The sequence below is a fragment of the Leptosomus discolor genome, chromosome 3 (assembly GCF_034619465.1).
Source record: "Leptosomus discolor isolate bLepDis1 chromosome 3, bLepDis1.hap2, whole genome shotgun sequence".
Lineage (NCBI taxonomy): Eukaryota > Metazoa > Chordata > Aves > Leptosomiformes > Leptosomidae > Leptosomus > Leptosomus discolor.
Window position 1 is genome coordinate 83,952,078 of NC_141393.1, and position 22,230 is coordinate 83,974,307.

The following is a 22,230-nucleotide window of genomic DNA, read 5'->3' on the forward strand; positions in this document are numbered from 1 at the left end:
GAACGAGGTTAAGGGGGGCAGCTCGAAGGGCAGCAGGCCCCATTGTCAGGGTGAAACAGCAGCCTGGCTGCAGCATCCGCAGTTCTAGAGAGCTGAAGAGTTCTCTCGAAGGAAATAAGGATACGGGGAGCACGGAACAGGGACACTTGCAGGAGGACAAAACGGCCTGGGTTTGCAGCAAGGGCAAAGGGAGAGGTGAATCGCAGTGGTGTTCCAGAGGTTTCCATAGGCAGATTGAAAAATGACAGGAACAACAGAGGAAAAAAAAAAAAAGGCAGGTTTGGATGAGTCCACGATTTTGGCCCCGGGAGTAAACGTAAACCCTCGAGCTCAAAAGCGTGGCTAAAATGTGACAAATTCATCTCTCGCGTAGGAAGAACGACGGCTGGTTTTGAAGCACTCGGTAGCTGGAAGTTAGGGCACAGACAGGAACTGACAGCCAAGACAGACAGATGGGGAAACAAAGGACTCGGTGTGTGTCTATGTACCGTTGTTGCTCCCACGGCAGCAGAGGGAACAGGGATTGCTGAGCTGCCCGCAACGGCCCCAAGCTAACTGTTCCAACAGAAAAGGCCGCGACTTCCAATTCCGAGGCACTGACCTTGTGACACCATTAAATACTTGATATTGAAGTACCTCTGCAAAAGACACTACAAGAAGGTTCCTGTGTTAGGCGACTTAAAGAACGCTACCCCAACACCTAGGTCTTTAAGTAAACGATGAAGAAATCAGAGTCAACCACAAAAAAACCCAAACCAAACCAGAAATGAAGGAACACAAAGGTGCCCTTCATCAAATGTGCTGAAAATCTAATTCCATGAGAAAAAAAAAAAAAAATCCAAAAGTGTTATTGTATAGCTAGATCCTTTAACTGTGCAACAACAGAAGGACTGATCTTCTATCTGTACAGACTTTATGCTGAAACAATAGGAACTGAGAATAGAATACAAATAAAATACAGAGTTAGAAACTGTACAGAATCTCTTCTTGGTTTTATAGCAGTACATCTCAAGGACGATCACATTAGATAATTTTTACTTTAATTTAGTACTCTTCAACTACAGGCAATTGGCTTGGGCAAAAAAGGAAATGAACTGAAACATATTCTTAGATCTGCTATGTACAGATCCACACAAAATTAAAATATTTGGTATTGGCTTTACATAAGGAAAAATACCGTTTGTGAACATAAGCACCACATATTCAAATAAACCTAGTGTCTTCATGTGGTTTTTGTATTTTAGAAAGGCCATAATCAAAATACATTTACTCATGTCGTGATGCGTTTGAAACTCAAACTCATAAATCACTCAAAAAATATTCCTTCTCTGCCTTCACGGATGACTGGGCAAAGAGCTCAGAGGAGAGGCAAGCACCCTGCAGTGTGCCCTGGACCCCTTCTCGTCTAGGTCTGGTAGGAATAAAGCGTTTCTCCCCCTGCCTTGCATGCCAGCAAGGAACCCGGGAACGTGAAGGGGTGCTGGGGGATGCTGAAATCTCCTTCTGATATTAGACGGGCTGTGGCCAGCATATGCGCTGTAACTTCAGATTTTGGAGACTCTCTCGTATCGAAAACATTACGAAATGTCTTACTGGAGACCTTTGGTGGTTTACTACAGCAAAGGAAGGATTCCACAAAGCCTTTTCTTCTCTCCCTGCTCTTCCTTAACACTTTTCCTTCAATGCAATGATTTAAAGATTAGCTTTTGCCACGTTCATGGCAGCTGCCTGAGCTGTGAAAGCTACTTAGAGCCTGCACCTCCATTTTCTCCTCTTACTATTAAAGCTTTGGAGAATTGAAAACGCATCTCCACCCCGGTTAAACCGAATGAAAAGTGACATGCATGAGAATGTATGAAAATGAAAGCTTTCAGTTCTTTCTAATTACAAAGGTGGGGATGTCTCTGCTAAGAGCAGCTCCAAAGGAACGGACGAGCTTGACGCACAGCGAGCCAGGCTGGCCAGGACGGCTGCCCTCGCGGCCAGAGCTCAGTCCCCAGCCGCCTGGAACCTGCCTGAGCCTGGCACCGTACCGCCAGGGAGGTCTGCGGGAGCCAGACTGGCCAGCCCGTCCCTCGGCTCCGGCGACGGCCGAGGTATCGGTGCTGAACTGCCCCGTTCTGCTGCGCCTGACGCCCTTTTGGACCCGGCAAAGCTGCCCGCGTGCTGACGGCATCGTGGGCCCGCCACGCAGGCTGCGCGGGCATCGGCTCCGCTGCAGCAGGACAGCGGCTTCTGACGTGGAGAAGCCGTTCTTACTCCTTTTTTTGGAAGTAGAAAGCACGCCGGCTAAACCTGCGTCCCGGTTAGAGGAGAGAAGCGGCGGTATTACCTTCTTTGCCAAAGTAGCTTATCAACATTCAGCTCCTGGCTGCACGCATCGTCTGCCACAGAGCATTTCTCTGGGTACTTACTCTCCTCTGCAGATGTTAATATGTGGCTGTGCCTGTTCCTGTCAGTTTTAGGGATTTCTGAGATCGAAAGACCTCCGTTTTTCTTTCCTCTAGTGGCAGTTAGTGTCTCTCCTTTTAGGCCGTCGCTCTAACTTCAAGCGAGCTGAACTGCAACGCTAACAGACTTACTGCGAAACCTGCTCGGAAGATGTCGGATAATCCTGTCTAAACCCGGCATTAGAAACGGTGAAAATAGGGCTGCGGAAAAATATTTATGCTTGGTATTGCACATTAACCCCGCACAGCTCCTCGGGGACCTCCCAGCACGCATCGCTCTCAGCTGCTGGCGCCAAGAAGCAAAAAGGTCTGCACGTATGTTGTAATCAATTCAGAAGGCAGGTAGCACCGAAAGGAGGGGAACAGGCTTCTGGCTCGGCGAGAATGAACTCAAACTTCGTTCAGCTACAGAAGCCGCACGGACTGATGGTATAAAGTACATAAACAACGCCCCAACTCATTCTCCAACACAGGAAAGCTAAACACTTGTATGAAAAAAAATAAAAAGGAAAGCACAAGCCTGCAAACCAAATAAAGCGTTTCTGTCTCTTCACAGGTTCTGCAGATTCGCCTCGCGCCACCATAACGCTGTGCCGCTCAGCCCGGCACAGACCAACAGCCCTCCGCGCCTTTCTGCCGAGAGCCAAGTCGAAGACCCGAGACACCGTAACATCGTCATCTGAACGGAGGCACGAAGAGATGAAAAATGAGAAACCCCAACTTCTTACCTTGGGCAGGATCAGGTGGGCCAAACTCCAAAGAATAGCGCAGAATGAAGTTGTTGTTCCACACGTACAGCTGGTTGTCTCTGGGGTTGTAATCCACCGCGGCGATGTACTGGTACTGGTTGGGGAACGGAACGTCCACGTGCTCGCCTCGGCTTAACCTGGTGTTGTAGATGTAATCGATGGCGTTCTTGCCGGTCTCGCTCTCGTTGTCCTGATACACCGACCGCACGACGTACAGGACCCCGCAGATCATGAAGGCGTTGGAGGCCGCCCGCTTGTCGTACGTCGTCTCCCAGGTGGCCTCGAAGCGCAGGGTGTAGGGGTTCAGCTGGCTAATCACTATCATCCCGTTGTTTTGCTCCGTGGCGTAAATCACCCACAAGCCATTTTCATCAACTGCCAAGTCAATATCAGTCTTTCCTCCCCATCGGTACGGAGAGGTGTCGTGGTAATTAGCATAATTGATTATGGCCTCTCCGCTCTTAATTCTAGTCCTCAAGTCAAATTTTACTATGTTCCTAGTTCTTTCCTTGTTAAAAAAGACGGCGCCGTCGTACACCACAAATCCGGTACCATCCACTCGATTGGGGAGTTTATACGTCGTCTGCTGGCGTCCGTTTTGGAAGTCCTCTAAAGAAGCATATTCTATCAAAGTATCGGTGCGATACGGAGTCCACGGCATGAAGTATATTTTATCTGCAGCCTGGAGAGGATCTTTGCACCAAGCACCTGCTTTTTGTTCAGCTTCATATAAATACGGTGAGTCCACAATTGCTTTCAACGTCCCCGGGCAAACAAAAACTAACAGTCACAGAGAGAAGTAAGACAAGAATTACGACAAATTAAGACTGTCTCATAATAAAAAGGAAAAAAAAAAAAAGAAAAAAGAAAAAAGAAAAAAAAAAAGGTAGGTAAATCATAATGACTGTGTCAGGAAGAAAAAAAATCCATTTAATTGGCACTAGATTATACCTTATGTTATAACTAATGCAATTATCACCCTTTATCATCCACTTTTCTTAAAGTTACCATGTTCTTGCTGTACCAGTATGGAAAGTGGATGGGAACTGTTTTCACTAGTACAGACCAAGGCTCAATGGCATTCACAGACAGCTGAAAATGTAGAGCTACTCTTGCATTTTCGTCTTAGCCTTTTAGTGAGTACGCATTAACGCTCCAGAGCTTTTAACTGGTGTGCAGCAGTGCGCTAGGTCATTTCAGTCCAAAAAAAAAACCCACATCGGCTTGTTTAGAACTTTAAGAAGTGGTGAGGCTGAAAAAGGAGGTGCCTCGATTAAAAAATAAAGGAACAAAACAAATCATCAGGTATATAGAGAAAGCAATTAGGAGCAGAGAAAACAAAACACAACCAAAGCAATGAATGAAACAGAGCAGGAAACCCTGTAACCATGGCATGCTATGGAGAGGGTTCTGGAAGCCAGGCAAGATGACACTTGATTAACAAGAATTTACCCAAGGGTGAGAGAAAGAGAGGGAAAGAAAGACAAAGAGAAAGGGAGAGAAAAAAGCAAGGGAGTCTTCCCTCCAGCCCAAGTATTTCAGACACTATACCCCGCCACCTACTTTAAGCAGCCAAGTCACTTTATTGCAAACAGTCGACTTCTTTATGAGGTGTACTTATGAGATCCTGCTGATTATCATAATATAAGAGTGTTGTGGGGAGGGGAAGGGAAGAGGTTAACATCCATAAGGCACATAACAAGGAGCTGGGGTTTGGACTGTATACGTTATTTACCTTTTTGCTCCACTTCTATTTTAAGCATCGGAAGAAAAATAAAAAAGTGCAAGGAAAAAAGAAAGAAGATTAACATAAATTGACTATTAATCTAAAGATTAAATTAGTAACAGACGCTAAATATAGGGAGAATAAGAACTGCACTATATCGGATAAAGAGAAACAGACAACAGGAAAACCTAGCAGGAGAGAGATTCTACGGTTACACAAGTGAACATGGATCAATCACTTCAGTAGATTAAGGAGGCAATACAGATATGTTGGCATGTAGTTTCACTTAGTGAACCTGAATAAATAATGAATGACTTTACTAATGCATGCTACACATACTCTTCTTCTCAAAGTACAATGCCCTCCAGTTCCGTTTTTAAGCGACACATTAATTTATCATATATGTGCGAGCGCACATATACATATTATATTAGCAATCATAAATCCAAAATGCAGTATATTAATTATATAGGTTTGTATGTGTGCTTATTAAACCTTCCCCCATCTTTGCCCCAGACATCCCTCTGCTTTTCTTGCTTGTAAAGAAAGCAGCTTGCATCCTTTAGCTCCCCTTAGGCTTTATTTTGTTTGTTTTCCTGAACGTTAATCTTGAGAACTTTTGCCACTTCTTAAGTTTATGACTGCAAAATCAGACTAGAAGGAATACAAGCAAAAACATCTAGAAAAAAGAAGCAAAAGCACAGTAAGCAAGAGGAAAAGAGAAGAAAAAAATTAACATTTAGCTCATTCAGATAACTCTCCAGCATCATCGATTAAGCCCGAAACAGCCAGCTAGTACGCAAGGACAGTCACACTGAGAGCTTGAACAAACACCCATCCTGCCACCATACATGGAAAATGCAAACCGGCCCCGATTAACAACGCTGTATCGCTCCCGCCATTTTCCCCCAAGGAAGTTACAAGGAACATATCACAGGAAGACATACAGCTGAAGTCCAGCTAGTAAATAGCTTTCCAATAATTATTTGCAATAAAATCTGTTTCATATGCTCAGTAGCCTTTGAAGTACGCTCCCTTAGTTTCACAGAACGACCTGGAAAACGACAGACGTACCAATCCGTGCAACAGCAGCTGCTGATACCGAGGAAGTGTACCAAAACTATCTGCACAGCTATTACATTTTCAGTATCACGGTATTATCCTGAAGAACGTATTTGCGTGTTTCATATCAAGTTCTGGATTTCCAGTTTCGTTTAACAAAATTACGTATGATCATTCTGAGAGAAGGGTATTGGCTGAGCTGATCTAGGGTTTCTCCAGGGAACAATTCCAAAACTTTACGGGGGAGTGGGTTAATCTTCTCAAAATGTGCAGTAGCTTTCCTAGCCTTTGTTCATTTATACATCTTTAGGTAAAATACTTGATTTTCTGCAATTCGTAATTCTTGAGTTATCCGAGTAAACAGAAGATGCATTCTGAGGTGAACTCCGGGGTTTCACAACCAGCGTTAAATGACTTTCAGACGATTCTGTCTGTGAACTTTTATGCACGAGTTTATCCCTCGCCAAAGAGCAATACTGATACTGTACCTGCTTAGAATTAGTAACAGGAGAGGGGGGAAAAGAGAGGGATAACTAAAATCATTACTGGCACGTCTGCTCCGCGTGCATTGGTGTACAGCTGTACATTTTTCAGGGACAGATGGGCTTATTGAAATAAACAAATGCTGCAAAGTCCAATCAATACAGACAGAGGGAGAATAAAATGCTTTAAAACGTTTTCTATTGAATTCCCGAGCCCCAAAAAAGGCTTAAAATAAAAATGCACAGATGTACAAAATGGTACTTTTGATGTTCTTCTTCATAAAAGGGCTGACTTCTGTTACTCAGTCAAAGTGTCAACACACATCGTGCAGCCTAATTGAGAGAAATGTCAGGTATGGCACTCTCAATCTCTTTGTAATTTAATCAATGAGACTCTTATTTTAGGACAAAGCAATGCCTATCAAATTTGTCTAGAGTTTTAGTTTTGTTGGTGATCCAACTGAGTATCTCAATAGATTTTCTTCTGTCTACACTTTGAGATGCAAAAAGGGAAGCTTTTCATTACGTACTCTCTTACGAGGGCGACGAATACAGAACCCAGAGAAAGCTCAAATCAATATGTATGATCAGCAAAGCAGCCATGTATTTCTGGAGGCCAGCGAGACATAGAGGAGCTCATAAACTGCATGTTGTACAAGGGTGACACCGACTCCAGCGTGCAAGAATGCCCAACTTTGACCACAAAACCTGGTCAGATTGCCATTTGCCATCCCCCATGGACAGAAAGGTGCCACGGCGAGGCAGAGCAAATTCTGCAGTCTGGCAGTAACTGAAGATGAAGCTCAGAAAAAGTAAGAACCGTAACTCAGCTTTGGTTACAAGTGCTGTGATCACTAAAATCCTCCCTTCCTAGACCCACGCAAGCCTATCCCGCCTTCCTGACAGGTCTCTTACGCTGGGACAGCAGCTATTTGCAAACCTAATGACTTCGGTCATGCCGTAAGTTTAGATACGGAGCACTGGAACAAGCGAGGGAGAAAAAAATTAGACTTGGTAACTGGAGTTTATCAGGCATCAAAAAAAAAGAGACTTGGAAAAATACCAGGATAGGCTTTGTGGGACAGGGAAGAAAGACAGTCAACAACCAAAACGGCTACTGAAGCGCAATGTGGTTTGAAATCAAACTTCCAAACTGATTTCAGTAACTGGCAACCTTTCTGATGACTGCTGTAAGGGTAGGTGATGCCTCGCACGGTTCTGGAGCTGGGCAGAGGGTCACCCCGGTACCTGCTGCAGCTGATGAACTCCAACACTTGGAGACTTTGAAAAACAAGGAGTTATCCAGAATCCTGAGTTACGACAGACACCGAATTACGTCATTCAAAGGGCAGGCCAACACAATTGACAATAAACAAAAATAAACATCTTAGAAGCAGAGTTAACTACACGTTGGAGTAGGGTAGGCCGCGCTGTGGCGCTATACTTCTGAAAACTGGAAAAGAAAAGATTCCTGTAGATAGCAATACCCAATCGGTAGAACATATCCACACTTGTCTTCCTAAAACAGCACAAAAAGTTATGTTTGAACATTATTGGCATCACACTTTTTCTCTACGAGCTAGCCTACTGGAACTGGAAACGTAACCTCTTGTCATTTGACTGACCTCAGGGTTTGGAATCAGATGCACTGCCCTCTTTCCGAGAATTTGGGAACGAAAACAGTGCTAAAGTGAAAGCGATCTTTGTGGAACAAAGCTTTGGTTAGATTGGGGTAAGACATCACTCCTCAAAAGTGGCACGAGAAGAACAGTTACAACAAGCCACCGATACTACACACAGGAGGAATGGTACTAGGGATCACTGTATGCAGTAGGCTTCCAATCCTACAAATGGTACAGGAAAAAAATAAAAAAAAAAAAATCAGCAAGCAACCATTTCACAATGACACAGCAGAAATGAAGGAAAACCAGGATGATCTGTGTTTGGCCTTTAACAACAGTGAAGGTTCAATGTGGTGAAACAGTACAGTGTCTCGGCTTAAGAAGTCTACATTTTAAAATCGTGCAGCAAACAGTCTGGACAGTTTTGACACAGCTTTGCTTATGCCAGAACTCATTTCCTTCCTTTTTGGACATACACTGTCACCACAGTGTTTTTGCATCTCAGACTTGGCCTGTTTCCTGTACCAACAGAAAATGTGACTTTGGTTAAGGAGTACTGCAGATCAAGAAATTCACACTTAACAGTAACTTAAGGGAATGATCAGTGCACTGCTCAAATTCCATTGCAAGCACAGCTATTTCTCTGTGGAGTTACGGGACGAGGGAGAAGTCCCTGCAAAGAATGACCTTACAAGAAAGCAAAACCAGTTAAAAGTGCCGAATCTGCAGGACTTTTATAAACATGCACACGTGTCAACGAAAAAAAGCATTAATTATTGCAAGGAAACAAGAAGTATGTCTAAAGCTACTGAATTCTGGCATTAGAAAGAATATTGTACAAAACTGCTGAAGTAGCCGTAGCTTTTCATTTTTCTGTCTCAATATGGCTTCAGGATTTGTTTTCAGAGACAAATTCTGTTTTGGCAGCTGATTCAAGGCACAGTTTTTATTTTCTCTTTACACCAAAAGCGAACATTTCCTTCTCACTCTTTTCCCCATTGCTTTTAAGAACCAAGTTCGAGGAACTTATTCATTATTCACTCCGAATCTGCGCTCACTTCTAACGTGCCCCTGCAGCACAAAGCCCTCTGACGACATCCCCCAAGCGGGGCATTTGCCTCCGAGCGTCAGCGTCGGGTTTTGCCGGGCACCCGGAGTCACCACCACAGCAGGTAGCCTTTCGAGTAGATCATGATTAAAACCGAAGTCAATCCCTGCTTTAGAAGTCTGTGAGCCAAGCCAATTTGTCAGCAACTGGTAGCGGGCAAAAGTACAAATTTCTAGCTGGCCTATTGAATAGCTAATTTGAGTTTGTTTTCTGGAAAAACAGTAGCCTTAAAAGCCAAACACTTAAGAACACAGACAGACACTTGGCCAGCATCACACCATGGCTTCCTTCCACACTTCGGGAAGCTAATTGGAGGCCCTAGTCTGCAAGTGCTCTGCATGCATAATGGGTCCGTGGGCCATAAACATATGCTTCTTTTCCATGTAACGGCACTCCAGCTTTCATGGTGAGGGCCAGAGGAAGTGAGCAAGAATAAAAAGATTATACTTACTGTAAGGAACACACTCATACTGCACTTCTAGGTATTTGTATGTTCCAGGACAAGGATCAGGAAACACATCTGACCCCGTAACTACTATACACTGTGTTCGGTTGTTGCACCTGTAATGGGAAAAGAAAGCAAGCTAATCAATTTAAAATTACACTTAATTTGCAGGTTCGTACTAAAGTGCTATATGCAGTGCTAACGCTCTTCACACTCGGGCAGTCCAATCCATAAGACAACAAAGTTAATTAATACTAGATCAGTCAAAGTCCATAAATAACACTTCAAGACAGTATTTCTGTTCAGGCTTTATACTTTTAAATTTGGAGATCGAGGTTCTCTCGCCCGTCCCCACTGGCAGAGATAGCTGTCCCAAATATATACTGATTTGACACTCCTGTTCAATAAAATCAAAGCAAAATGCAAAGAAGTTTCAAAATGAAAAAATGTGCAGTTTTCAATAATTAAATGAGCAACTCCTCCATCTTTAGAGATATACAGACTGCGGAACCGTTTTACATCTCAGAGAGATCTTTGCTGTGATTCAGGGAAATGATTTTGGTCGGAAGAGTTACTGTAGACAAAGAGCATTAGCATTTCCATTTTCCTTATTTTAGGAGCAACTGATGGACTCTAAGCTTCCTCTGTTAGGAAGAGGCAAAGAATGACCGTCTGAGGAAACAAGAAAGAGTTAAAAAGGAGACCTGCAAGAAGATTAATTAAAACATATTTTAGAGGAGACAAAACACTGAAACATACACATGATTTGCTCAACAATGGAAGCCAATGCATTTTTATACAAAGAAGAACTTTATTATGATGCCTCTAACCACAAGGGTCTACTGAATTTAATGGGGTTTAGATTTTTTTTTTTTTAAATAATAATAATCAAGAGATTTTTAGACTACTATTCATTTTTCCAGGGGAAAAAAAAAAAACAAACCCATTGGAAGTTAAAAGTGGAAAAACCTCACCTAACCCTGAAGAGATGGTCAAAATGTAATCCAGAAAAACTACTCAGAAGAAAGCGGAAGGGAAAAAAAGACGGCCAGGGAGTTTAGTGTGTAAAAGAGAAAGAGCTTGGCTGATCTTCTCAGGGGTTAGCGTCGTTGGTCAGCAAACCCAGTAACAGGAGGCTGAACTTCAGACATAGTCTCGCCTTTGACTCCAGCTGTACATCAGCTCCTCTACTGCCCTCCTACTTCCCACACCCCCTGAACGCCACATCCCAAGCTCCAATAATCCACCCTGTGCCAACAGCTTTCCACAGCGGCTCATCGCCAACAGGTACAAGAATAATCTGCATAAGCTACCTCATAAAAGGTAGAGCAAGTGAAGAACTCTTGATATAAAACACTTCCCTTTTTATACAGTAACCGAAGCAGCACAGAGCTGGTCAGGACATGCTGTCCCTCTTGCTGAGCAAACGCGGGAACAACAACTCTTCTGACTTCCACAGATAATTCTCCTTTCCTTTTGCCTTTCCCCTTTTTTTGAAGCTACGTCTTTCCAGCCTCCCAAGGCTCGCCATTGCACAACTAACTGGAAACAGCCAGGGATTTCTGTATAGCCACAGAGAGACGGGGACAACTCACCGCTGTGCTGCTGCGGCAGCGCCCGTCCGGGGCGCAGGGGCAGGCCCGTGCCCGGCCGCGCCAGGGGCAGGCTGCACCGCTCCCCGGAGGGGCCCGAGCGGGCACGCCGCGGCCGCTGGCTCTCAGACCCGGGCTGAAGTTAGGAAACGGGGCGCCCGGCTTGCGGAGGGAAGTCCCCGTACCCCATCTGTCACACCGAAGAGGCACAAGGCAGCCACTCTTCTGGACCCGGAGGTCACAGTGCCGCTCTCGTCTGCGCTGTGCAGGAGGAGGCTGCAGAAGCAGGAGAAGGCAACGCGGCCCAAAACCTCACAGACCTCTCTGTTCTAACCCCCATACTGCCCCGCACCTCAGGCCAGACTAACCAGCACGAGAAAACCTCGGATGTAAGACTTTGTAATTAATTTCTTTAAATTTCTTTCTGTTTCTTCAGTGAAAAGCTCACGCTGAAGCCAAAGTAATTCCTACCAAAAGACTCTGTGCAGCGCATCATTCAGTATAATGGTTTCCACAGCTTTGAGCTGTATGAAAATTTCATTTTACACTTGAATGAGCAGCAATTAAGAGAGAAATATTGATTTGTTACAAAATAAAAGGGATACATATTCGGAGAAATTGCTTGAGAATGAAACTGATGAAGGTCATATGTAGCTGTGGGGAAAAAAAGTTCTACTAGCAGTACTCGTAAATCTCACGAACAAGACGGACTCTTGTTTCCCTACGAGTTTTCTTCTTCCCTTCCATCTTCCCCCAGTGAAAGACTCATAATGCCACCGTCAGTCAGGAACCTGAGAAGAACTTCAAGCTAGCTTGCACTGAAAGGACGTGCAATACTAATCCAGAAGAAAATTCACTGGTTTTTTTCTTTGTACAGTAAGTGCCAGTGTCAAACTTCAGGCACCGGGTGGTGTTTACGGGAAGCTGCTGATCTTCTAAAAACTTCTGACTCTTTCTTCACGCAAGACATCACCCACCGTGCACATGGTCACCTTTTGCTCACCTTTGGCCAAAACGAAGGAGACCCCAACTCCAAAGCAACGAGCTATGCCCACAGCGGCAGGGCACAGCAGTGGACAAAGCACACCACCACCTCCCCAATCAGCGCAATTACTCAGAGAACTAAATGCACAGAAGGATTTGTGCTTTAAGTTGTGGGGTTTTACATTCAAATCGCTCATTTTGCTGCATTGGGGTTGCATTTTATAAAACTTGAGTAGTTTTCACGTAACATTCTGATTTTCACGCACGTCTCGGATTTCAAATTAAAGACACTTGATTAAGATATTCACATTTCAAAAAGCTGACGCTCAGGTAACTATTTGGTACATAGCATAGTTAGTGGTTGTATTTCAACTCCAGTGAAACCTTCAAAAAAAACCCCAAGAGCAACGACAGCAGCTGCCAATCCCAATTCATGGGTTACAGAGAAGAGATGAAGAGTAAGCGGACTTTGTAGAGGTAGTTCTGAGACAAGTCATCCAGGGAATTGACACTATTGCGATTTGTTCCTTGGATAAATGAGTGTCTTCTGCCAGCTGCATTGGTTTTATCCCCCTGTAGAACCAGGGATACTAACTTCTCCATTAGTTATTGCCCTACAGTTCTGCTGCTGCCTGGAAAGATCATTTAACAAAGTGATAACAGGTTTCAGTTGAGCTTCTTTAAGACAACAAGCACTGAATTCTGTAGCATATTGGACAAAAGACACTCCACTCTCCATAAAACAGCACGAAACAGCAGATTATCGTACGCGGCTACAGGTTATGAAAGCTACCGCATCACTGCCATAGCAGGGCTTTGTAATCTTGAGAAACCTTTGCACTTAGGAACACTGTGCCCGAAGAAGAGGACATCACACCGCTACAGCCTTCAGCTCAGCCCCGCGACCCGCTTTCATTCCTTTTCATAACGGACAAGCCCTTTCTGAGCGCGGCCACTTCGTGGGATTCTCCAAAACAAGACAACAGTGGAAACAAAGTTCCTGGCGATTTGCAAAATCGACCCAGACACCATCATGGAGAAAAAAAAACCCCAAACCCAAACCTCAGAAACCTTAACTGGCCAATAACTTGAAGTCCCTCATTCATTTTAACCAATGTTATGTTTTTCTACACAATGTACTGTTAGTTGGGTCCATCTACCCAAACTCCTTTAGACTGATTCAATGAAGGCATGATACAAGCCAGCTCTAATATCTGCAAATTTAAGATATCAAATCACAAGTACTTTAGTGTTTCAGTGTCTGTAATCTAGTGTTCAAGTTTTCTGTTTTAAGTACCATTTACATGCTCTGTAATCTCCTTCACTGCACACATCCCAGCATACGTTAAAATATGCAAGTTCTCAGGTTTTTATGTACAATCTTAAAATTCATATGATCTCACCCCCAGAAACGTCTTCGCGCTTAACACATTCACAATATTCACAAAGATTTATGATACAATGACTTTGTCGTTTTACACGGAAATCAAGCCGATCTACAAAGAGCTCTACTCAAACTCAATAACGTCTGATTCAGGAGAAGTAACCTAGGAATTAAACTCGAAACTCTAGTTCGGAAAAGACTAACCGTAGCGCTGAGGGAATGACGACTCGGGTTCCCGGGCTAGCAGCGCGAGAGTTCTGCAAGGGGAAATGCAGGAGGTTTCACTATTCTCGGGAATGCAAGGAGCAATTGTGTGCTCCGACACCCGCTCCTTCGGTGTTTCAGTGCGACCGAAGAAAGGTGACGCTCTCCTAACGCAGCCGCACCACTTAGAGTAAGCTAAAACCGAAATGGAGTGTTTAATTAGCAGCCGCAGTACAACGGCTGAACTCCTTTCACCGCGGGAAGAAGTCTGGGCAAACGCGGACCAGCCCTTTCAGGTTTCAGACGACCGCAGCAGAACAGGGAAGCACCAGCAGGGCTGCTCCAAGCGGCTCTGGCCGACGACGTCGCCACGTCCCCGCTGCCGCCTCCCCGTCCGCGCCCGCCTGCACCGGCTGCTCTGCTTCCCGCGGTAATTTGTTTGCATTTCAACTCTAATCTTGACTTGTACAATTCCCACCAAATTGCTTTTGCTCTTTTTTTATTATCTTATGCTCATTACTGCACTTTTCCACGTGCAACGTATGGAGATGAGATTCCATGTGCAATCTATTGCGTGAGGTGTTTTAATCAATAATCTTGTTCTGCTGATTAAGCAGGGGCTTCTGTTTTGGCAAGATAACATTAGTTTCTCCTGTCATGCTCCAAAAGCTATTGGGAATCTTCAGCAGATCATTAGATATGCTACAATAAAGCTTTGGTACATTCTCTTTTCTTTCTTAAATTACTTCTTCACTGTCCTATCATTCCCCGTCACTGCTGGCACTGCATTATTATTACAGCTCCCCTGAAACTTGCACTAGAGCTATGTCTCCAGGCCATAGGATGCCATTTTCAATTGAAGCTTCTGCTTGAAAATATAAATTAAGAAAATTTCATTATCTCCTGCCAAGGGCCATTATTCACCACTGTTCTAAGGAAGATTAAAAATGCAAAATCTATGGACTTGAACAAATACTCCAGCATTAAAACGAGAAACACAGTGTATCACGACCGGACCACAAAGCGACATCCTGGAATCTGAGAAGCAGATTCTGGAAAGACGGTGGCATTGCAGGGATCAACCCGACTGACTGCGGGAAGAGGTCACCCGTACGGGTCAGGCACGTCAGCCAAGACACACACCGCTCCTTCCCACGTGGTTCTGGCCGTCTGCAACACTGAGGTGTGTGGGAAATAACGTCCACGTTACAACTTCTCCTTCAAATGCTTTTCCCTTGCGTACACAACTTTGACAAAGACAGCAGCGTAACAGAAACATCAGGTTGTTTTGAAAAGGATACACCTGGCGGCAAATGGGCTGTTGAAGTAATTCTGGGTATTCCTAATGCTGCGTTTCTGTGTTCGCAGTGTGGCACTAAGAAAGGTAAAACTGGCGAACACGTGTACCTCGCTTTAAAAAGAAAAATAAAAGATACGGTATAAAGGCACGTTTAATAAATAGAATTCACTTTTAACAACAGTGTCAATGCATTAAAAAAACCCGATCTTGGGTCTGTTGTGAAACTTTTAAGTGAGATCTGACAATGCTCCTCTTTCAGCATATTGATTAAATACTTAAAAGCGAGCGTGATGACATGTTCCCGCGTATCGCCTGCAGCAACCTGCTCAGCCACCACTTGAAGCACGTGAACCTCGAGCTGTACCACCACCGAGTCCATATGGTCGTCTTGTTCCTCAGTCACCCTGGGCGAGCTGCAGCCGGAGCGAACAGAGACGGGAACGTGGGACGGCAGCGCTTTGTGTATCGGCTTTTAACAAACGGCGTATTTTACACTGAAAAACTCCTGAACTTCTTCACCCAGAGCCAACGGCTGTCTTTGCACACGTATTCCTAAGGGTCTACAAGCGCCACGTGAGATGTGCTTCTGCTTTTGTATGCGTGTTCACCTCCGGTCCCGCTACTAAATTCAAAGCTATATATGTATGAAGATGTCAGGTATTACTTAAATGCTATGTTTTATTAATTTGGCTTTAACAAGTACGTACAAAACTTACATGTAAAATAGCCAGAGAACAGAGACTGAATTTGAGAGGCGTATAGATACACACGTATGCACATGCACGTGCCACCGTCGACAAAATTATTTAAAGGAATGTATTTAAATTCCGCGTTTCAAATTCACCTCACAAGCAACACATCATTACATACTGAAACCTAATGAGGTAGAACTGGGCCAGAACAAAGCCTGAAAAAACAGACCCGCTGAAAAACCCCAGCCTGGCCACCAAGCCGGACCTGCAGCAGCGCCGCCCAGCCCTCGCTGCCGCACAGCCCTGCCCTGGACACGGGCACAGCATCCTGCAGTCGGCTCTTTACAACCCCAGCACGCCGCCCTGGCCATTTGGCTTACTCAGCTATAAGGTTTTCTAAGACTTATTTTCCAGCTAGAATCCCTAGAATTATTATGGGCGAACGAGCATGCAAAAAGAAACCAGCACCAGCTTTACCCAGCTCAAAGGGAAAACAGATTTTGCGTGATGTGGCGGTAGTTTTCGTCATCTAAGAAAAAAATGGGAGATTCACGAGCATGTGTGAGAGCAGAATATGGCCCTAAGAAGTGTGTCTCGACACTAGAGATCCTCCTGTGACCGCTAAAGCAACAAGGAATGCTAGAAATTGTGCAAATTCACAACCCAGCCTTGGGATTTTCTATGCACTTGGCAACGTGACCGGTACCAGCAGTGACTGTGATGGCTTTGGATGAAAAATATCGGGGGGGGGGGGGGGGGGGGAACCTGAGAAAATTGTTTCTATTTTCTTTTTAAATACAATATGGATGAGCTGTTGAATCTTCCTAATTACGGAGTAAACATGGCAGAAGGAAGCTAAATAGTATATAATTAATATTGTAGAAGAAGGTGCATCATAGTGGTGTTTCCATTTGCCCCATAAATATGCAGTAGTATTTAATTGTGTCTTCTTTACACAATGTAGTCTTGTGGGAGTCTACGGGTACGCATTGAGGATGAACACTCCAAACAGAGAGCAAAACACAACAGAAGATACGCAGCTCCCACAGGCCCTTTCTTAGCATTACCCGGTCTGATTCACGATCAATGAATGTGTATCAGACACGTATGGCAAAGTAATTTAAGAGTATTTCTTGCTTTCAACCTCTTCCTATGAGTTTAATACATTCAGCTATGACCCACTGGCCTTTTAGCATTCATGTTCTCGAAGTTCAAAGCAGTCACTGTGCAAAAGACGAATCTTCTCACTTAGTCACATCTAAACTACCGGAGATATTTTTTTGTTATGTTCATCCTTGTTCCAGTACTTTGTTTATTGGCGTAACGCTGTTATCATGCTGTTATTATTAACCTGAAACTGAAGCATCAGATAAAATATGGAGGGGAAAAAAATAAAGAAAAGGAAACGCAGATTCCAGCGGAATACGTAACTCCTGCCTTCTCTCAGGTAACTTTTTTAAATGCTTTTACACTCCCATCTTTCCAGTCTCCCAGTACTTTCTACCAGACAGAGGAAAGCCCCACTAGAACTACCAGAGCCTGGCTGTAACACAAGGACGGGAAAACCAGGTACCCAAACGGGCAACGAGGTGTGCAGAGCGAACGGGCGAGGTCTGCCTAGGCGCAAACCCACACCTTGAAACAGCACGGAGCAGGAGAGACCTGCTCTTTGCCGGAAATTTCGAACACAACCCTGCCTGAGGAAGAAGAAATGGAAATAAAGTCATATTCATAATCTTGTCATATTATTTATGTGCGTGCGTCTTTGCAAGCAGAACACAGTGTGGGATTACAGGCAGTGTTAGTACACCGAGTAAGCCAAGCAGATCCGCATTGCTGAAAAGTAATCAGTTCAAAAGATCCAATTAAATGTTTCACCATTTAGACAAAATAAATAGCCTGCAGCTATGCTTATTTACTAATGAAAACTGCAGTAGTGCAGCACCGGAGTATCTGAGCAATTTACACAGATTATTCACACCGAACGAGCGTGAGCGCAGCATCACGCCTGGCGGGTTGAGCAGGTTCCAGGGGAGAAACTTGGGGTTGGGTAATAATACCAGAGCTTTACGAAGGGGCATTTGTTCCTGAGGCACAGTGCTAGAGCAGAGCGTACAGAAAATCCAAGCGAAAATCCCCAAGCAGTGTCTGATCCTTAGGCATAACGCTGCCACAGACTTACGGGAGAAGAGATTCCCAGGTAGAGAGCGCAGGATAAGAGTAAAAACCCTCTAAAACTCTTTTTTTTTTTTGCAGCACTGTTGATCTTTTTTATCCACGGCTTGGCATGCAGCATATTCATAGTGTAGTTAAAAGTTAGGCAACGTAAGATGGCTCCTGAGTCACTATTAAATGAGTAACTCCAAGAATTATAACATTGAAAACAGGCCGCTTTAGCCTTCACGCTGATTCGCACAGATCTGAACTGCGTTTTTAAAAATCTCCCTCTTTAATTACTAGAATAAGGTATGTCAACTGGCAGGCGGGACTTGTCAGCGCAACTGCTGCAAGGCAGAAGCCTTGGTACGCTCTAGCGCTCGGGCTTCGCCTGGAGCCCCCGGCCAGCGCGACGCAGGCTCCGCCGGACTCGCTACGAGGCTCTGGAGCTCAACGCAGCCCTTCTCTGTGCAGAAATACTCCACAGCGGAGTAGCTCAGCCCTGGCAGGAAAGTAAGACCTGCTTGTTTACAGAACTGGCCACCGAGGCGACCGATTTCACAGGGCCCTTTGGATGCCCGCCGCAATGGGCAGGGCGAGGGCAACTGCCGATGGGGGGTGCGGTGGGGGCAACCCGAACTGAACTTTAACACGTGCCTTCCCCTTGGATAATTACAAGTATCACAGCCTGTATCAATTAGGAGCCATTATTTATAAAGATGTTCACCTATTGCAGTTTGCATATAGAGGAACGATCACATTTTTAACAAGGGAAATGGGAAATCGCTATGGGATGCCCTACTTAGATTAAATTAGCAAGAAACTTGTTATCAGACCATATAAAAGATACACCATAATAAGACGTGACCTTGCAGAACCTTGGAGCCAATCTGTGATTTTTTTCCCCCTGTAACCCTTCCTAATTATCTGCAAAGTTACAGACCCTTTTGTGGCAGGTTATTTTTTCTGTGAATAGTGAGGGGTTTTGGGCTTTTAAATATTTAATTAGTCTTCTGATATGAGAATTGTTGCACATGCCAACTGCTTCGATTTTCAAACTGTGTTCATCCTAATTATGTTCAGATTTAGACTGGTCATCCCAAACCTCTCACTCTTGTAATTATTTACTCCTTAAAGATCATTCAGTGGAGAAATATTTTTCACCCTTATGGCTCTTTCTTTCCACAAATGGCTTTTCTGGTCCGTTAATTACCCACTCAGAGGATTAGAGTTTGTAATAATGCAAGAGATCCTGCATGTAAGATGAGTTTTACAGGGTGAAAAAGAATAAATTGTTTTTTGTAAACTCGCCTCAGGGAATATCCCCTTTTTGGGTTATAATTTTCATCATCAGAGGCCATGTGCCCACTGCTGCATATCTACCAGTTCCACAGGGCTGCGGCATGACTCATTTCTACGGCTCAACAGAACTCGAAGCAAAATGCTGAGCAAGAGGCCAAAAGACAACTTGGTTATTTTACCAGATTTATAAAAGAGCAATCTGCTAGCAAGATGGTCCGGGCCTTTTTCTCCTAATTTTTAATGTAGATTTCATGCCATTAAAGTGATATCTATTGAACTGATAACTCATAATAAAATTACAACTTTTCTTATTTCATCTGCTGATTTTTTCCAGCAGTGCTGTCCCTTGGTAGGTCTTTAATCAACTCTGTATCAGTGGTGCCATTTTGCATCAAAACGCGCCCGAGCGCCCTCACTACAAGCACGTCCTTTTCTTCCGAGAGGAACGCCTGCCACAAAAGCGCTGTTATTCATTACCCACAGTGACGTCTGGATCGAATTATCGTCTGGAAAGCTTGCAGGGCTTCCAGGTACAGGACTTCCCCCGCAAAAGTACCCTCCTCTAACTTGGAAAGCACAATCCCGCTTTCTTCTTTGCCATTTGGAGTCAAGGGATTAAGTTACTGACTCGAGCCGCGCACTCTCCGATTCCTGGAACTCCCAGTTTTTAGCCCAACAGAGTTTAGGGGGCTGCCTTCCTTCGCTTGTTTCTACATGTGGAAAAATCCTGCGTATTCTGTGGCTGGTTTTTACGCGAGTCAAGCAGATTCACCTCTGTACAAAACCCATCAGACGATCCACTGGCTTGACTCTGTCAACGCACAGATAATCTTTAATTGTGTCAAAAATATTCATGATCTAATCCTTTTATCAAACTGCCTACCACTGAAGGAGTCTCATGTGCCTGCACAATTAAAAACCCCATGTTAGCCATACATAATGCTGTACTACATTTGATGCAAATCCTTTTCTATTGAAATAAGCACTGGGCTGACAGCAGGAAGTGGCTGATAAGAAAGCAACAAGGCATTGCTGATGGCATTCACGATAACTGAGCACTAACTCATATGTGTTCTGTCTCCAGCACATTACCCAGAGCTCCTGTTTTAAATGTGACTCCAGGAGGTGTTCTTTTGCTGTATCTCTGTCACAAAAGCAGCAGAAATTACCTAAGAAAGCTAAATATACCAAGTAAACGATGTTTTTCATGCCCACCAGTGATGCTGGCACTAGAATAATATACTGAAGGCAGCATCAGTGCTACTACATCCTAGATGAGAAAACTCCTACAGCTTCACGAGAGCAGTAGCACAGTCGAGGTCAGTGCTGGTAAGAAATACAGTAAACAGGGAGAGACTATGGGTTCAGAGCAGCCACGTTATGGCTACACTTACAGCTCAGCCGAAATTAATGTATTAAACTGGGAGAGGAAAAGGAGCACAAGCTCTCAAGTTGTGGCGAAACAACAACTTTAGCGTGCTGGAAACACGCGTGTATTGAACACCTTTCAAACTTGCTCCCTCACCATAGGTATCACAAGCAGCCAGGCACCCGAGAAGCAATGAACAGGAAGGTTAAAGATCGCAGATTACTACTAAGAAAGGAACACAGATGCCTTCGCACGTACAACGGCACAATCCGTACCTCGCCAGAGGAAACGTCGCACACCTCGGTGTCACCGAGGAGCAGCAAGGCTTCTGCCTCTGCCGTGCTCGACCTGTACGCCTTTGGTCGGGGCAGCTTGTTCAGTGAAATGAAATGACTCTGCTGCCTAATTTCTTTTTTGCTGTTTTGTGTGCGTCCAGGTGTGTGTGTGCGCTAGAGGAAACCGAAATTCAAAGGTCCCAACAGCTACCATAGCACAGTGAAAACCTGAAAAGAAACAGGGCTTTCCATAGCCAGCTTGGGGTAAAGATCCTGCCCTGCCAGTGTATTATAAAGCAGGTTCCACCTGGCAAAATTCTGCATGGTAAGATCCTTTCCCGCCACTGATGTGTCTACAGCAGGCTAAAAATACCCTGAATCCTGAGTATTCGGTCTATGTAACACTCCTAAGACTGCATTAACTTCATTGCAGTAACTTGTTTTATAGGCTCTGTTCATCATGACCTATAAAACGTTGGGCTGAAGTGCTTTAAATATCTGCTAACACCATGTGCAAGCCTGGGAGTACAAGGCACTGTGCTGTGAAGCGGCAAAGACAGCACTCTTCTGAGAAAGTAGCACGCACTCTTATGTCACTGATATAAACAGGGTAAGCATGCTAAATAATGTATGAGACAGGCAGCCAATCGTTTCATATAAAACAGGAATTCTAGCGGAATTCTTGGTTTGATTTTATTTCACCGGTACGACGCTAGTTTTTCAAGATTGCTCCTGAAAACCACAGAAGCTGGCGATCACGCTAAATTAAAGAGCAGACACGCAAACTCCTTTCATTCGCAGTTATTGTATGAAAGGGAAAAAAAAAAAAGGAAGACCTCTTTCATTTGTGGCCATAGCATTTTTGCTAATTATTGTTCTGCAATATGTAGAAAATAAAATGCAAAGAGGGAAATTATCTATGTCTTTCAGTAATCATGGCCCATTTATTAAGCAATTAGATTGCAATTTTATTATTAGAGAGGGAAAAAAGGAAACGCTGTAAAATACTGTTATTGCTTGCACCTTTGATCCTTAAACTTTTCCATTCCAGCAATCTCATTAATGTCAAAACGCCATGAACACGGCCACCCCTTTTTAAACTGTATACCCTGGGCACAGGCAGAATCTATGGGATTCAATAAAGAAGTTTTTTCTTGCTGTATTCAACTAAAAAGCTTAATTGAGCCACAAAGGTCGGAAGGTTCTTTTTATCATAAGGAGGAGATTATTCTGTGGCAGAAGGAAATTTCCAGAATACGAGATCTGCTCATTTCTATACTACTCTGTAGCCACTTTTTGATTTTTAAACCCGTGTTACTCTTCTGTT

General features: G+C 44.1%; 1 protein-coding gene across 5 annotated transcripts in view; it reads right to left on the bottom strand.

The window, feature by feature from the left end:
- Positions 1 to 22,230, bottom strand: part of ADGRL2 (adhesion G protein-coupled receptor L2) — a 124,907-nt gene that overhangs the window by 39,288 nt on the left and 63,389 nt on the right. For 4 of the 5 annotated variants that reach the window (XM_086462887.1, XM_086462886.1, XM_086462885.1 and 1 more), the window contains exons 3-4: positions 9,651 to 9,760; positions 3,179 to 3,979 (exon numbers count right to left, since the gene is read on the bottom strand). In XM_086462887.1, the coding sequence (XP_086319013.1) occupies positions 3,179 to 3,979; positions 9,651 to 9,760 (911 nt within the window). Of the gene's footprint in view, positions 1 to 3,178; positions 3,980 to 4,934; positions 4,950 to 9,650; positions 9,761 to 22,230 lie in introns of all 5 variants that reach the window. The other variant, XM_086462883.1, reaches the window with a different exon arrangement.